The 14,710-nt window shown below is 49.6% G+C and overlaps 1 protein-coding gene across 1 annotated transcript; it reads left to right on the top strand.

The window, feature by feature from the left end:
* Positions 1-106: 106 nt before the first annotated feature.
* LOC125481853 (serine/threonine-protein kinase MRCK alpha-like) lies at positions 107-14,306 on the top strand (the record flags this gene model as incomplete). Its single annotated transcript, XM_048593782.1, has 9 exons — positions 107-150; positions 2,808-2,924; positions 4,880-4,960; positions 7,662-7,767; positions 9,480-9,610; positions 9,944-10,083; positions 10,485-10,566; positions 12,735-12,951; positions 14,244-14,306. Coding segments are annotated over 9 exons (981 nt in total), but the record flags the coding sequence as incomplete, so codon positions are not given.
* Between the last annotated feature and the right edge of the window lie 404 nt (positions 14,307-14,710).

Genomic DNA, 14,710 nt, shown 5'->3' with positions numbered 1-14,710 from the left:
CGTGATGTACCCAGTGCACGTTCACACCTCGGCCACAACTGGTTCACTGGTTGATGACAGGACGTTGAGAAGGTTATGGATGTTAAACTTTTGTATCTCCCTGCAGGTTTACATCAAGATTCTTTCTTCTCGTTCCTGTCCCCACCCTCGGTAAGTACAGCGTTGTTGAGATGTCCTGTCTACTCCCAACCCCACGCTCAGTGACGATAGCCATGTTCCCCTTTCTGCCATTGATCTTTAGAACCTATCTCTGCACCCTCCTGGGAGTGGGAGGAGGCCATTCAGCCCATCCCCACCTTCACTCAGACCATGGTTGACCTATTGTATCTACCCGTCTTGGTTTTCCAACCCTTAATCTTCTCACCCAGAGGAAGTCTATTCAGATGACAGATGGAGTTCAATCCAGGGAAGTGTGAGGGGCTGCACTTTGGGAGATCAAATGGTAAGGAAAAGTATACAGGACCCTGAACAGCACTGATGTACAGAGGGATCTTGGGGTTCAAGTCCATAGCTCCCTGAAAGTGGCCACACCAGTAGATTGGGTGGTAAAGAAGGTGCATGGCATGCTTGCCTTTATTTGTTGGGGCATGAGGCCAAGGGCCAGGATGTCACGTTGAGATAGTATGAACTGCAGATGCCATTGGTCTCAATGTGGACTTTACTAGTTTCAAAATCTCCCCACCCCCGGCCTCATCCCATGGCCAACCCTCCCTCTCATCCTCACCACCTTGACCTGTCTGTCTTCTCTCCCACCTATCCGTTCCTCCCACCTCACTGAGCAATCCCCACCACTGCCTACCTGCACTCACCTATCACCATTCCACCTACCTTCCCCAGCCTGACCCCTCCCCTCTCTATTTCAGAGCTGCCTTCCCCTCCCCCATTTCTGAAGAAGGGTCCCGACCTGAAACGTCAGCTTTCCTGCTCCTCTGATGCTGCCTGGCCCACTGTGTTCCCCCCAGCTCCACATTGTGTAATCTCAGACTCTAGCATCGGCAGGTCTTACTATCACAGCTTTATAAGACTTTGGTTGGGCCACACTGTGAGAGTATTGTGTTCAGTTCTGATCACCACCTTTCAGTGAGGATGTGGAGGCTTTGGAGAGAGGGTGCAGAAGGGGTTTACTCGGGCTGCCTGGATTAGAGGGTAGGAGCTATAAGGAGATGCTAGAAAAACTCAGGTTGTTTTCTCTGGAGTGGTGGAGGCTGAGGGGAGACTTGATAGAAATCTATAAAATTATGAGAGGCATAGATAGGGTTGACAGTCAGAATCTTTTTCCCAGCCTTGAAATATCTAATATAGGGGGGATTTAAAGGTGAGAGCGGGAAAGTTCACAGGAGATATGAGGGGCACATTTTTTTTAAACAGAGAGTGGTAAGAGTCTGGAATGCGTTGCCAGGGGATGGTGGCGGCAGCAGATATGATAGGGGCATTTAAGGGGCTTTTAGATGAGCACATGAATATGCAAGGAATGGAGGGATATGGAACTAGGGCAGGCAGAAGGGATTCACTTAATTTAGCAGCATCAACTTCATGGGCTGAAGGGCCATTCCTGTGCTGTGCAGTTTTATGTCCTGTCTCCGTCCTGACCTTCAATAGATCCCCGAGCCTTGACAGCCTTATTCAGGGGCGGGTTCCAGATTCCCAGTCCCACTGTGTGAGGAATTGCTTGCCCGCTTCATTTCTGAACAGGCCTGGCTCATATGTGAAGGTTCTGCCCCCAGTTCTGGACACCCCCCCCCCCCCCCCCTTCCCCCCCCCCCCCCCAGCAGAGGAAAAACCTTCTCCTATTAGAGATCCTGACTTCGCAACCCTTTGATCATTCTGGGGAACTTGCACTCCTGCCAAGGCCAGTAGACCTCTCCTACTGTGTGGATGCTCTGAACTTGTTGGTGGCACGGTGGCTCAGTGGTTAGCGCTGCTGCCTCATGGCGCCACGGACCCGGGTTCAATCCCACCCTCGGGCGACTGTCTGTATGGAGTTTGCACATTCTCCCCGTGTCTGTGTGGATTTCCTCCGGGTGCTCCGGTTTCCTCCCACAGTCCAAAGATGTGCAGGTTAGAGTGGATTGGCCGTGCTAAATTGCCCCATAGTGTCCAGGGATGTGCAGGTTAGGGTGGATTAGCCGTGCTAAATTGCCCCATAGTGCCCAGGGATGTGCAGGTTAGGGTGGATTAACCATGGGAAATGCAGGGATACAGGGATTAGAGGGAGGTAGTTCTGGTTGGGATGCTCTTCAGAGGGTTGGTGTGGACTCGATGGGCTGAAAGGCCTGCTTCCACACTGCAGGGATTGCATGAACTGAACTCCAGATGGCGTCTCGGCCTTCTTCAGAGGATGGCGCTGGGGAAGGAGCAACCCTTGGATTCCAGCATGACTCAGTGTGGTCTAAGGTGCTGGAGCTATCTCGTTGATTTCATTCCGACACTCTGCTGCCTGATTCAGGACAGGTCTTGTTTGCCCCATTGCTGCATCTGATTGTTGAGTTGTATTAGTTCTTTGTCCAGCAAAACAGCCTCATCCTTGTTATCAAGTCCACTCCTGGTCCCCTTGGGAATTCCTTGCCCAGAAACATAGAGAATGGGAGCAGAGGTAGGCCATCCAGCCCTTTTGAGCCTGCTCCGCCATTCAATCGGAACGTGGCGAATCGTCCAAATCCCTCATCTCTCTCTCGCTTTCCTTCGTAAGATGCTTCTTAAAATCTACCTGGAGGTTGTAGTCCTAATCTGCTCTTCCTGTGACTCGAGGTCGAATCTTGTCGAGCGGCGGTACTCAAATGAAAGTTGTTGTTGTTGTCTTCTGACAGTTGGAGTTGCTGGATGTCTCCGCCATCTCACGGCTCTCTCCAGACAGCAGGAAATCTCCAGGACATGGGGAGCCTCAGTCCGAGAGTCCGTCTTTCCGAAGCAGGGAGGCGTCGGATGTGAGTACAGGCAGCGGTGGTAGTGAGGAGGGTGTAGGGGGAAGAGCCTGTGATTACCCCCCACTTCTCCCCCACTCCACCCCGGGGACCAGGGCCTCTGACCGATGGCCCCGTCGTCACCCGGCATTCCTCGGACTGTCTCCCATCTCCACATGGCTCCGGCTCCATGTCGGGATTCTCGTTGACCGAGACTGGCCTCTGTGTGTGTGTGTGTGTGTGTGTGAGTGTGTGTGTGTGAGTGTGTCAGGCCTTTGTGATTCATTCCTGCCAATGTGGGCAAGGCCTGGCGTCTAACGCCCATCCCTTTGGGAAGATGGCAAGGGGAGGGGAGTTCCAAGATGTTAAACCAGCCTCAACAAAGGACAACGCTCCCAAATCGAGATGGAGGGTGTGGGTTGGGAGGGAAACCTTTAAGGGCCTGTGCTTCCATTCACTTCCTGCCCTTGTTGTTCTTGGTGGTAGCGGTTCTAGGTTGGAATTGAATTAGATTTTATTCTCACGCATGCTGAAGTACGGTGAAAAGTGTACATTGTCACCAAGCCCAGCACCATCTTAGGTAGAAAGTAGAAAAATAAGGAAGTAAAGTTTAAAAATTCAACATTAAAGTCCTTCTTGGTAGAAAAATTAAAAAAAAAATTAAGAATTTCAACATGACAGTTCCTTCTTTAATGCTTAGCCATTTTGGGCTCGCCTCACTCTCCACAAGGGTTCGATCTCCTCCACACTGGGCTGACTGGCGCGCCCTCGCTCTCTCTCCCCCCCCCCCCCCCCCCCCCCGCCCTCCCCCTCCCGCTCTCCCCCCTCGTCCCCCTGCACGCGCCCTGACTCCCTGCAGCGACTTGGGGTTGGTCTATATGCAATGCAGGGGGCTGTGCCCTCCACAAAATGGAGACAAATCCAAGGTCAGCGAGAGACCACTGTGCAGCAACGTCATCAACGGTGCTGTAATTAACAGCAACGACCTCCTCCCTCACCCCCATCCCAGGCCCCAAGAAGACTTTCCACATCAAGCAGATGTTCACCTGCACATCTGCCAATGTGGTATACTGCATCCGCTGTACCCGGTGTGGCTTCCTCTACATCGGGGAAACCAAGCGGAGGCTCGGGGACCGCTTTGCAGAACACCTACGCTCGGTTCGCAATAAACAACTGCACCTCCCAGTCGCGAACCATTTCAACTCCCCCTCCCATTCCGCAGACGACGTGTCCATCCTGGGCCTCCTGCAGTGCCACAGCGATGCCACCCAAAGGTTGCAGGAACAGCAAATCATATTCCGCTTGGGAACCCTGCAGCCCAATGGTATCAATGTGGATTTCACAAGTTTCAAAATCTCCCCTCCCCCTACCGCATCCCAAAACCAGTCCAGCTCGTCCCTGCCTCCCTAAACTGTTCTTCCTCCCACCTATCCCCTCCTCCCACCTCAAGCCGCACCTCCATCTCCTACCGACCAACCTCAACCCGCCCCCTTGACCTGTCCGTCCTCCCTGGACTGACCTATCCCCTTCCTAACTCCCCACCTACACTCACCTTTACTGGCTCCATCCCCACCTCTTGACCTGTTTGTTTCCTCTCCACCTATCCTCTCCTCTATCCCTCTTCTATCCGCCTCCCCCTCTCTCCCTATTTATTTCGGAACCCCCTTCCCCTCCCCCTTTTCTGATGAAGGGTCTAGGCCCGAAACGTCAGCCTCTCTGCTCCTATGATGCTGCTTGGCCTGCTGTGTTCATCCAGCCCTGCACCTTGTTGTCTCTGCCTCCTGCTGTTCTTTTTGGGGTTCTGTTAGGGCCACACAGCTCCAGACCTCACTGCTGCCACTACTAAGGGGTGAGTAGGATGCCCGCATCCCTGAGAACGGACAAAACCAGATTTTTGGGCAGCTTTCTTTCTTTGTGGTGGGTACAGCCTCGGCCAGGGCTTCTAAACGCTTATTGGTGCCTCGTTCTCTCTGTCACAGTCGAATGCGAAGCCCGGGTCTCCTCGAAAGGTACTGAAGAAGCCTACGTCTCCCCCTCCAGTCACTCCTCACGTGCCCAAGGTAAGGAGTCACCAAAACAGGGCAAAGGCCTGGAAACTATTCCAAAAGGGGCAGCTGGGTAAGCGTATGAGGGAGAATGCGACATCTCAAGGGGCTCCAACAGTTTTTATAAATGACTTGGACGAAGGTACCAAACAATTGGTTGCTAAGTGTCACAAAGGCAGAGGGGAAAATAGGTTTGAAGAGGACGTAAAGAGGCTCCAAAGGGATGTAGGTAGGGTCAGTCAGTGGGAGAAAGAGGATATGGTGTGAAATTGACCATTTTGGTAGGAAGAATTTTTTTTTTTTTTTTTGAAAAGTGTGCTATCGAATTGCAGAAAGATTGCAGAACTTTGTGATCCACCAGGATCTGAGTGTCCTCATCATAAAAGTCAGAAGCCACACGACACCAGGTTATAGCCCAACAGGTTTATTTGAAATCACGAGCTTTCGGAGCGCTGCTGCTTCGTCACTTCAAGAGAGAAATAGTTATCTTCATCTCTGTCTTAACCCTTGAGTTTTAAACATTGATTCCCTAGTTCCAGATTCCCCTCTCAAGAGGAAACCTCCTCCTCATCCAACCAGTCAAAGCACCTCAGGACCTTGTGTCCCAACCATGGTGTGTCTCCCGCTCCACTTCACCCAACGAAGGGGCAGCGTTTCGAAAGCTTGTGATTTCAAATAAACCTGGTGCCGTGTGGCTTCTGACCTTGTCCACCCCAGTCCAACACCGGCACCTCCACATCATGTAAATCGTAGAAGTTTTGTACGCAGGTAATTAGGAAAGTTAATAATGTGTTACTATTTATTGGGAAGGGAATTGAAAAGTAAGAAGGTTATGCTTCAGTTATACAGGCACTGATCGTCGAATCCATACAGTATGGGAGCAGGCCATTTGGCCCATTTTGTCCATCCCTACCCCTATCCCTGCATTTCCCATGGCCAATCCACCCTAACCTGCACATCCCTGGGCACTATGGGGTAATTTAGCACGGCCAATTCACCCTAACCTACACATCCCTGGGCACTATGGGGCAATTTAGCATGGCCAATCCACCTTAACCTGCACATCTTTGGACTGGGAGAGGAAACGCACAGACACGGGGAGAATGTGCAAACTCCACATGGAAAGTCGCCCAAGGGTGGAATCGAACCCGGGTCCCTGGCGCTGTGAGGCAGCAGCGCTAACCACTGAGCCACGGTGCTGTATGTTCAGAGAAGGGGTTCGAGTCTAATACCCAGAACAGACGGGTTGTTTTAATGAGAAAAAGGTTGGACTGGTTAAGGTGGAAGTTAGAAGAGTGAGGGACAACTTGGTTGAAAGACAAGGTCCTGAGGGGCTTTGAGTAAGTGGATGAGGAAAGGAAGGGGACACTCTAGAACTTGGTGGGGGTTAAAACAGAGATGACGATAACTTTCTCTCTCACAGACGGGTATGAGTCTTCGGAAATCTCTGCCTCTAAAGGTGGTGGAACTTCTGTATGTTTTTGAGGAAGACTTTCTCGATAAGTGAGGGGTTTTGCGTAGGAGGGAGTGTGGAGTGATCAGATAAGCCATAAGCTAATTTGAACGGCGGAGCAGGTTTGAGGGACTGAGTGGCTTAGTCCTGCTCTTAACTCATGAGTTTATATTGGCTTCACATAAACCAGAGGTGGAGAGGAAGTTTGTGTGGAGTGTCAGCACCAGTTCCCCACCCGATGGGTTGAATGGCCTCCTTCTGTGCTACAGCTTCTTTAAAATTCTTTCCTGGGGTGTGCGTGTTACTGGGAAGGCCAACATTTGTTGGTCCTCCTCAATTGCCCCTGAACTTTGCCCTCAAGTGGCTTCTTAGAGTATTTCAGAGGGTTGTTAAAAGTCATCACTGAAGGGGCTGAAGGCCAGACCGGGTAAGGGTGGCACATTTCCTTCCCAAAAGGCTGGGGGCAATTGATGATAGTTTCACAATCACCATTACGGAGAACAGCTTTTTATTCCAGAATTTAAATTCTGTCAGCTAGGATCTGAACCCCAGCGAAACTGGCATTCCCACCCAAAAACGTTTTTCCAAATTAGAATGTGCTTGCCAAATGTAATAATTCTGTCCTAATATAAGATACGCTTTTATAGGTCAGTGCATTAAGCATAGGAGTAGGGTGTCACTTTTGGTCAGGCCACTTTTGAAATACTGCGTTCAGTTCTGGTCTCCCTGCTATAGGAAGGATGTGAAGCTGGAAAGGGTTCAGAAAAGATATACAAGGATGTTGCCAGAGTTGGAAGGTTTGAACTATAGGGAGAGGCTGAATAGACTGGGGCTATTTTCCCTGGCATGTTGGAGACTGAGGGGTGACCTTAGAGGTTTATAAAATCATGAGGGGCATGGATAGGGTGAATAACTGAGGTCTTTTCCCTGGGGTGGGGGAGAGTCCAGAACGAGAGAGGCACAGGTTTAAGGTGAGAGGGGAAAGGATTTAAAAGGGACCTGAGGGGCAACTTTTTCACGCAGAGGGTGGTGCGTGTATGGAATGAGCTGCCAGAGGAAGTGGTGGAGGCTGGTACAATGACAACATTTAAAAGGCATCTGGATGGATATATGAATAGGAAGGGTTTAGAGGGAGATGGACCAAATGCTGGCAAAAGGGACTAGATTAATTTAGGATATCTGGTTCGCATGGACAAGTTGGATTGAAGGGTCTGTCTCCGTGCTGTATGATTGTATGACTCTATATAACATTTTACGTTGCAGCCTACTCCTCACCAGTTTAAGGTGAAAACATTCCAGGTCCCCACAAAATGCATGCGTTGTACATCGCTCATGGTTGGTTTGGTTCGACAAGGTTTCAGCTGTGAAGGTAAGAAAGTAGGAAGACTAGCCCTAATATAGTACTCTCCCCGTCACCAGACACTTCAAAGTGCATAACCCCCAATGAAGCCTTGCAGAAATATTAGTATCATTGATAACTACGGGTGAGGTGGCGGAGGACAGGAGAGTGGCTAATGTTGTGCTGTAGGGATGTAAGGAGAAGCCTGGGAACTGTAGACCTGTGACTCTGACCTCAGTGCTTAGTAAATTGTTGGAGGTGATTCTGAAGGATAGGACTTGCATGTATTTGGAGAGGTGAGGAATGATTAGGGATAGACAGCATGGTTTTGTGTGAGGGAAATCGTGTCTCACAAACTTGATCTGAGTTTTTTGAGGAAGTACAAAGAGGATCGATGAGGGCAGAGCAGTAGATGTTGTTTACCTGGACTTTAGTAAAGCCTTTAACAAGGTTCTGCATGGTAGACGAATCAGTAAAGTTAGGTCACATGGGATTCTGGGAGACATTGCCAATTAGATACTAAATTGGCTCAAAGGTAGGAGACAGAGAGTAATAGTGGAGGGTTGCTTTTCAGACTGGAGGCCTTTGACCACAGGGATCGGTGCTGGGTCCTCCCTTGTTTGTCATTTATATAAACGATTTAGATGAGAATATAGAAGGCATGGTCAGTAAGTTTCCAGGTGACACCAAGATTGGTGGTATAGTGGACGGTGAAGAAGGTTATCTGAGATTACAAAGAGATCTTGATCAATTGCGTCAATGGGCTGAAGAGTGACAGGATGGAGTTTAATTTGGATAAATGCAAGGAATTGCATTTTGGTAAAACAAACAAGGTCAGGACTTATACAATTAATGGTAGGGCCCTGGGCAATGTTGTAGAACAGAGGGACCTAGGGGTTCAGGTACATAATTCTTTGAAGTTTGCGTCACAAATAGACAGGGTAGTTTTGAAGCTATTTAGTATGCTTGCCTTCAATGGTAAGGCCTCTTCTGGAGTACTATGTCCAGTCCTGGTCGCCCAGTTATAGGAAGGATATTATTAAGCTGGAGGGGGTTCAGAGGGATTTACCAGACCGTTGCCAGGAATGGATGGTTTGAGTTATAAAGAGAGGCCGCTGGATAGGCTGGGATTTCTTTCACTGGAGGTTGAGGGGTGACCTTATAGAGGTTTATAAAATCATGAGGGTGATAGATAAGGTGAATCACAGGTGTCTTCTCCCTAGGCTGCGGGATTTCAAGATTGGTGGTGTATTTTTAAGGTGAGAGAAGAGAGAGTTTAAAAAAGACTGCGGTGAGGTGGGGCTGAGGGACATGGGGAGGGGGCTGAGGGATGCAGGGAGAGGGCTGGGGGACACGGGGAAGAGTGTGGGGCCAGGAGACACAGCGAGGGGCAATTTTTTTTTTTTACACAGTGGGTGGTTTGCGTGTGGAATGAACTTCCTGAGGAAGTGGTGGATGTGGGTACAGTTACAATGTTTAAAAGACATTTGGATAAGTACATGGATAGGGAAAGGTTTGTGGGATATGGGCCAAGCGCAGGCAGGTGGGACTAGTTTAGTTTGGGATTATGTTTGGGATGGACTGGTTGGGCCGAAGGGACTGTTTCTGTGCTGTATGACGTTGCTGTGAAGCTTCTTGTTTATGTTAAAGTCACTGTACATTCAGTGCTGTTTGCTATTATTCAGGTTATCATTGGCCCCTTTGATAATCTCTCTCTCTCTCTTTCCCTCTCAATCCCGCAGTGTGTAACTTTGTTTGCCACTCAGCCTGTTCCGTGGAGGCCAACGTCTGTCCAACGCCCCCCCAGCAAATTCGGTCGCTGGGGATCGACCCTGTCAAAGGAACGGGGACGGCGTTTGAGGGCTCAGTGTCGGTAAGTGGGTCACAGCGCCTCGCAATGGAAACAAGACCGGGCCTACAGTAAGGGGGCGTCTGATGGGGGCCTTGTGTTCACTTTGTCCCTGTGTGCAGCTCCATTACATGTATGTGCATGTGTGCGTGCGTGTGTGTGCATGTGCGTGTGTTAGACTATCCCAGCGAGTTTGTGCTGTTCGTCCCCAAGTTATCCCATGGATGGTAGACTGGCATGTTTCCCAGTGAGAGTTGGAGGCTGCCATGTTTGTTTTTTTTTGGGGGTGGGGTGGGGGTGCTGTGGGGTTTGGAGTTGTGGAGAAGACCATCTCTAGCCCCTGTTCCTGACCCTCAGGTCCCGAAGCCGACGGGAGTGAAGAAGGGCTGGCATCGGGCCCACGCTGTGCTTTGCGACTTCAAAATCTTTCTGTACGAGACGACGGAGTCGAGGAGTTCCCAGGCCAGCGCCGCCGTCACTCATGTCTTCGACCTGCGGTGAGTATGTTCCCAGGTCAAAGGTTCCAGTCTCGCTCAGCCCCGCCATCCACTGCACCACCCTAAGAAACCCTCATTTCCCTCCCCCCTCCTGCCCCCACCTTGTCCATCTCCGTCCCCAGGGTCAATGCCTCAAGCCCCTCACTGGGACTGAGAGACTGCGGTGGGGTGGGGCTGAGGGACGCAGGGAGAGGGCCAGGGGGTGGGGGACACTGGGAAGAGCGTGGGGGTCGGTGGGGGGGTGCACAGGGAAGGGCATGGAGGGTGGGGGGAAAGATTGGTGGCCTATTGAACTGAGTGGCCCAATCCAATGGAGAGCTCATCAGCAGTTCAGGATCTCCGGTGTCTGTCTCTCTGTGTATCTCCACCCCGGGTAAAGAGTGTCCCCTTTTGCATTTCAGCGATGAAGAATTCTCCGTGAGCTCGGTCTTCTTTTCTGATGTGATTCATGCGAACAAGAAGGACGTTCCGTGTATATTCAGGGTGAGTGTGACCATCATACAGCCAGATCCCCATAGCCCTTCTCTTCATGAATAACCCTGGACTGTTTCTCCCTCTTCCCCAGCCGCGGGGATACTGGAATGACTCCCGATGAGAGACCCAATGATATAACTCCTTAATCTCGGGGGTCTGGCATCTCCTTTCTGGGCTGAAGGTCGCCAACTCTTCAGGTGGAGACCGCTCAGCCCCTCAAATCTGTTCCATTTAGCTCACAGCTGATCTCTATCCTGACTTGACTTGCCCTGATGTCCTTGCCCAACCACAATCTACCAGCCTTAGTCTGAGAATTTCCAATTTGTCCCTCAGCCTTGACAACATTGTTTTTCTTGTTGTGGGGGGTGGGGTGCACGATTCCAAATGTCCTCCGAGTGGATTTGTGTTTCCCGACAATCACCCTTTCACGGACTGGCTCTAATTTCTGCCCCCCCACCCCCACCCCCTCTGCTGTGTTCTGGAACGCCCCAAGGGAGGAAATAGTTACGCTCTTTTGAATACTCTGCACTTGGCGCCGTCCAAGGCAAAGCAGCCTTGCCCTGATTGGCACAAATATTCAACATTCACTCCGTCCTCCACTGACACTCAGCAGCAGCAATGTGGGGGAGGCAATGGCCTAGTGGCATTATTGCTGGACTGTTAATCCAGAGACCCAGATAACGTTCTCGGGACCTGGGTTCGAATCCTGCCACAGCAGATGATGGAATTTGAATTCAATAAAAGTCTGGAATTAAGAATCCAATGATAACCATGAATCCATCGTTGGAAAAACCCATCTGGTTCACTAATGTCCTTTAGGGAAGGAAACTGCCATCCTTACCTGGTCTGGGCCTACACGTGACTCCAGACCCACAGCAATGTGGTTGACTCTTAACTGCCCTCTGGTCAATTAGGGATGGGCAATAAATGCTGCCTAGCTAGCGACGCCCTCATCCCATGAATGAATAAAGAATGTACCATCTACAGAATACGCTGTGGTAACTCACCATGGCTCCTTTGATAGTACCTTACAAACCCACGACCTCTACCACCACGAAGGACAATGCTAGAAGGTGTACCTTCACCCTGTGAGGTTTTCTTCCAAACCTGGAATTGTGTTCCCATTTCTTCTGTCACTGGATCAAAATCCTGGAATCCAACAAATGAAACTGGACAAACCACCTGACATTGAATAAGGCACTGGAAACGACAAACATAACGCAGCCCTGTCGACTCCACAAAATTCTCTGTACTGATATCTGGGGGATTGTACCGAAACTGGACTAGTCAAGTCACAGAATCACATTGCACACACAATGTGCAGACACCACTTCCACCACCACCATCCCTGGGCACATCCGGCAGGACAAACCCAGTAGAGGTGGGAGAACAGTGGTATACAGTCGGGATGGAGTCCTCAACATTGACCCTATGGAGTCTCATGCCAACGGGTCAAATACAGGCAAGGAGTTTGTCATATACTGTATAAGATCTTATCAAGTAGCTCGGTGGGCTTGATGGGCCTGCTCCCCCTCTGTATTCTTTTCGCAATCTCTGCTTTCTCATAGAGTCATACAGCACGGAAAGACCCTTCGGTCCAACCAGTCTGTGCCGAATATAATCCCAAACTAAACTAGTCCCACCTGCCTGCTCCTCGCCATATCCCTCCAAACATTTCCTATTCATGTACTTATCCAAATGTCTTTTAAACATTGTAACTATACCCACATCCACCACTTCCTCTGGAAGTTCATTCCACACACGAACCACCCTCTTGTGTAAAAAAAAAAAGAAATTTTGTCCCTCATGTCCTTTTTAAAATCTTTCTCTTCTCACCTTAAAAATGTGCTCCCTAGTCTTGAAATGCCCCATCCTGGGGTAAAGACATCTATTAACCTTAGCTATATCCCTTATGGTTTTATAAAACTTTAAAAGGTCACCTTTCAACCTCCTACACTCCAGGGGAAAAAGTCCCCACCTTTCTTTATATCTCAAACCTTCCATACCCAGCAACATTCTGGTAAATCTCTTCTGAACCGTCTCCAGCTCAATACAGGCACTGCCAATTCCATGTGTGATGACTTGGCCCTTCGGTGGTCTCACTAACAACAGTGCTGGTGTTCAGCCCCACATTGAGGACCGCCTCTGGACAGTTCTTTCTCTGCTTGCCCCGACAGATCACGGCTCCTCAATTAACAGTTCCCAGCTCCAAGACCTCGCTCCTGGTGCTGGCTGACAGTGAGAACGAAAAGAAGAAGTGGGTGACGGTGATTAACGAGCTGGTAGCCATCCGCAAGCAAAGCGGCTTCAAAGAACGGTCAGCGGTATGTCTCAAGGAGGTCTACGACAGCGCACTGCCACTAATCTGTAACACGCTGACCGCAGCCATCATAGGTAATGTTTCCAATGCGATTAGCATGTGTTACAAAGGCTCGTGTATACTTAATATTGCTTGGAGGACTTGGGTTTTTGAAGGATTTGAGTGGAAAAATGAATTTATTTCATGTTTGGTGGACGTATCTCGAGAGGTTTGCAGACATTATTAAATGAAGCTTCCTAAAAATCACGCGACTGTTGACAATTGATTACTTTGCTGTAGAACCCGGCTCGTTTTGGTTTTGAACAGTAACTGGGTTCTTATCTGGCTCAGTTGGAGGAAAGCCTACCGTGAACAAGCTGCCCAGTTGATCTCTCCCACTTTGGAAAAGAAAACACTCCAAATCAGTTGACTTGGTCTTCTGAAAGAGTGATTATACAGTCATACAGCTTGGAAACAGACTCCTTAGTCCAACCACTCCATGCCTACCATAATCCTGAACTAAACTCGTCCCATCTGCTTGCATTTGGTCCATATCACTCCAAAACTTTCCTATTCATGTACTTATCCAAGTGTCTTTTAAATTTTGTAACTGTACCTGCATCCACCACTTCCTCTGGAGGTTCATTCCACACACAAAACGCTCTGTATGACAAAATTTGCACCTCATCTTTTTTTAAATCGTTCTTCTCTCACCTTAAAAATATACCTTCTAGTTCTGAACTCCCCCAACTAAGGGAAACGACCTTTGCTTTTCACCTTATCTATGCCCCTCATGATTTTATAAACCTCTGTAAGGTCACCCCTTGACCTCCTACGTTCCAGGGAAAAAAAAAGTTCCAGCCTATCCAACCTCTCGTTATAACTCAAACCCTCCATTCCCGCCAACATCCTGGAAAATCTTTTCTGAACCCTCTCCAGCTTAATAATATCCTTCCTATAACAGGGTGTGCGGAACTAGACAAAACCCTGAAGAAGTTACTCAAAGCTGAGTACGTTCAACTATGTGTATGTCAGCAGTTCCAGTTTAAAAGTTGAAGTCAAGTGACCTAAACCTATCAAGGCAGATACAGCGTGGGATTAGAAACAGAGTAAAGCTCTCTCTACACTGTCCCCATCAAACACTCCCAGGACAGGGACAGCACAGGGTTAGATACAGCGTAAAGCTCCCTCTACACTGTCCCCATCAAACACTCCCAGGACAGGGACAGCACAGGGTTAGATACAGAGTAAAGCTCTCTCTACACTGTCCCCATCAAACACTCCCAGGACAGGGATAGCATGGGGTTAGATAAAGTTCCTATCACCTCACACCATCGGTCAAAATCTTCAGCATTTACTTGTCTCAATATCCCTCTCTCCATCTCAGACAAGGAACGTGTTGCCTTGGGTACTGAGGACGGACTCTACATCATCGATGTGACCAAAAATGGTAAGGATATACTCTGCAAACAAGGCAGTCTCCCCATGCAGCTGTTGTGTGTTCACACCCTAAGGGAAAGCAAGTAGGGAGGAGCAGTGGATACGGTCAGACATTAAGGTTGTGGGACATGGGGACGTCATGAAATTGAGGGGGATTATGAGAGAGAGGCAGAGGGAAATGGGGAAGGGGGATAGAATGAGGTGGAGGTGGAGGGGGAGGAGAGTGATTGAGGGAGACAGGTAGGGATTGAGGCTAATGCTGAGGGGGTGAGACGGCGAGGAGGAAGGATTGTGGGAGACGGCGAGGAGGAAGGATTGTGGGAGACGGCGAGGGGGAGGGGTTGTGGGAGACAGCGAGGAGGAGGGGTTGTGGGAGACGGCGAGGAGGAGGGATTGTGGGAGACGGCGAGGAGG

The sequence above is a fragment of the Rhincodon typus genome, unplaced genomic scaffold (assembly GCF_021869965.1).
Source record: "Rhincodon typus isolate 14 unplaced genomic scaffold, sRhiTyp1.1 hic_rhity00003896, whole genome shotgun sequence".
Lineage (NCBI taxonomy): Eukaryota > Metazoa > Chordata > Chondrichthyes > Orectolobiformes > Rhincodontidae > Rhincodon > Rhincodon typus.
The sequence above is the reverse complement of the archived record's forward strand: the minus strand, read 5'-3'. Positions and strand labels throughout refer to the sequence as shown.